This window comes from Alexandromys fortis, unplaced genomic scaffold (assembly GCF_014885135.2).
Source record: "Alexandromys fortis isolate MF-2015 unplaced genomic scaffold, M_Fortis_MF-2015_v1.1 scaffold_5723, whole genome shotgun sequence".
In the NCBI taxonomy this organism is placed as follows: domain Eukaryota; kingdom Metazoa; phylum Chordata; class Mammalia; order Rodentia; family Cricetidae; genus Alexandromys; species Alexandromys fortis.
Window position 1 is genome coordinate 1 of NW_026073584.1, and position 1,845 is coordinate 1,845.

The 1,845-nt window shown below is 44.1% G+C and overlaps 1 protein-coding gene across 1 annotated transcript; it reads right to left on the reverse strand.

Annotated features, from left to right (window-relative positions):
- Positions 1-10: 10 nt before the first annotated feature.
- On the reverse strand, positions 11-1,838 carry LOC126496493 (dentin sialophosphoprotein-like; the record flags this gene model as incomplete). The annotated part of the gene is made up of 1 exon (XM_050133988.1): positions 11-1,838. A coding segment is annotated over one exon (1,828 nt), but the record flags the coding sequence as incomplete, so codon positions are not given.
- Between the last annotated feature and the right edge of the window lie 7 nt (positions 1,839-1,845).

A 1,845-nucleotide genomic window follows, 5' to 3' on the forward strand; every position in this document is an offset into this window, starting at 1 on the left:
TTGGCATTACTGCTGTCCCTGTTGCTGTTGTTATGGCTAATGTCATCGTTGCTGTTGATTCTGTTGCTGTTGCTGCTGTTTCTGTTCTTGCTGCTGCTGTCACTGTTGCTGTTGTCACTGTCACAGTAACTGTCACTATTACTGCAGTTACTCGTCTTGCTGCTGCTGTCACTGTTACTGTTGCTGCAGTTGCTGTTTTTGCTGCTGCTATCACTGTTGCTGTTGCTGCTGTCACTGTTACTGTTGCTGCAGTTATTATTTTTATTGCTGCTGCTGTTACTGGTTCTGTTGCTGCTCTTACTGCTGCTGTTACTGTTGTTACTGTTACTGTAGTAATTATTCTTGTTGCTGCTGTTACTGTTGTTGCAGTTACAGTTGACATTAATGTGTTTGTTGCTATTATTTTCCTTTTTGTTGTTATAGCTGCTCTTTATGCTGCTATTGTTGCTGCTGTCACTCACGTTAATGTTGCTTCTACTGTTGCTGAAGCTGCTGTGACATTTTATGCAGTGGCTATTGTTTATGGTGTTCTTAATGTTGCTGCTATTATTGTTGCTGTGGCTGTCATCTTTTGTAGCGCTGTTGTTGCCATCCTTGCTTCTTTTGCTGTGGTCATTCCTGTGGTCACTGGTACTGTTATTGTTGTCAGTGCTGCTCCTAGTGTTCTTCATGCTACCATCAGTTCTGTTGCTCTTATTGTTGCTGTTGCTACTGTCCTTAGGGCTGTGATCGTTGCTTTCTCTGGTGACACTGCCACTGGTGCTACTATTGATGGTGCTGCTGCTGTCCCTGTTGTTATCACTACTATCATTGCTGCTGCTGTTGATGATGATGCTGCAGATGCTGTCTTTGCCATTTTTGCAACTCCTCCTGCTATTGTTTTTACTATTGCTGCTGCTGTTACCATCAGTGTTGGCACTGCTATCAATGCAGTTGTTGGTGTTACTGCTGTTGTGGTTACTGCTGTTGTCTATGCTGTTGCTGACACTGCTGCTCTCAATGCTGGTATTATTGCCACTGTTGACGTTGGTACTTCTTTCAATGTTGTGGTTGTTGTTACTGCTGTTGACACTGTTGCTGTTGTTGATGCTGGTACTGTTGCTGACACTGCTGCTGCTATTTCTGCTGTTGCTGCTGTCACTGTTGCTGCTGTTACTGGTAATGCCATTACTGTTCTTGCTGCTGCTGCTGTTTCTACTGTAGTTGCTGTTGCTACTCTCACTGTTGCTGCTGCTGCTGTCACTGCTCTTGTTGCTGCCATCATTGTTGCTGCTGTTATTATTCTTGCTGCTGCTGGAACTATTGCAGTTACTTCTGTTACTGTTGATGTTACTGTTTCTGTTGATGCTATCACTGTTACTGCTGCCATTGTTGCTATTGATTCTGTCATTGCTGCTGCTCTTACTGTTGCTATTGCTGCTCTTACTGTTGCTCTTACTGCTGCTGCTGTTGTTGCAGAACTTACTGTTGTTGCTGCAGGTACTCTTGGTACTGCTACTGTTGCTATTGCTGCTGTTACTGTTTTTACTGCTGCTGTTTCTGTTGCTGCTACAGTTACTGTTCCTGTTGCTTTTGTCACTGGTGATGCAGTTTCTGTTCTTGTTGCTGCTGTCACTGTTTCTATTGCTGCTCTCACTGCTGCTGTTGTTGCTGTCGCTGTAACTGTCGCTGTTACTGTAGTTACTGCTCTTGCTGCTGCTATTACTGTTGCTGTTGCTGTTACTCTTCTTGTTGCTGTTGTCACTATTGCTGCTGCTATTGTTCTTGTTGCTACTGTCACTGTTGCTGTTGTGGCTGTTACTGTTGGCATTACTGCTGTCCCTGTTGCTGTTGTTATGGCTAATG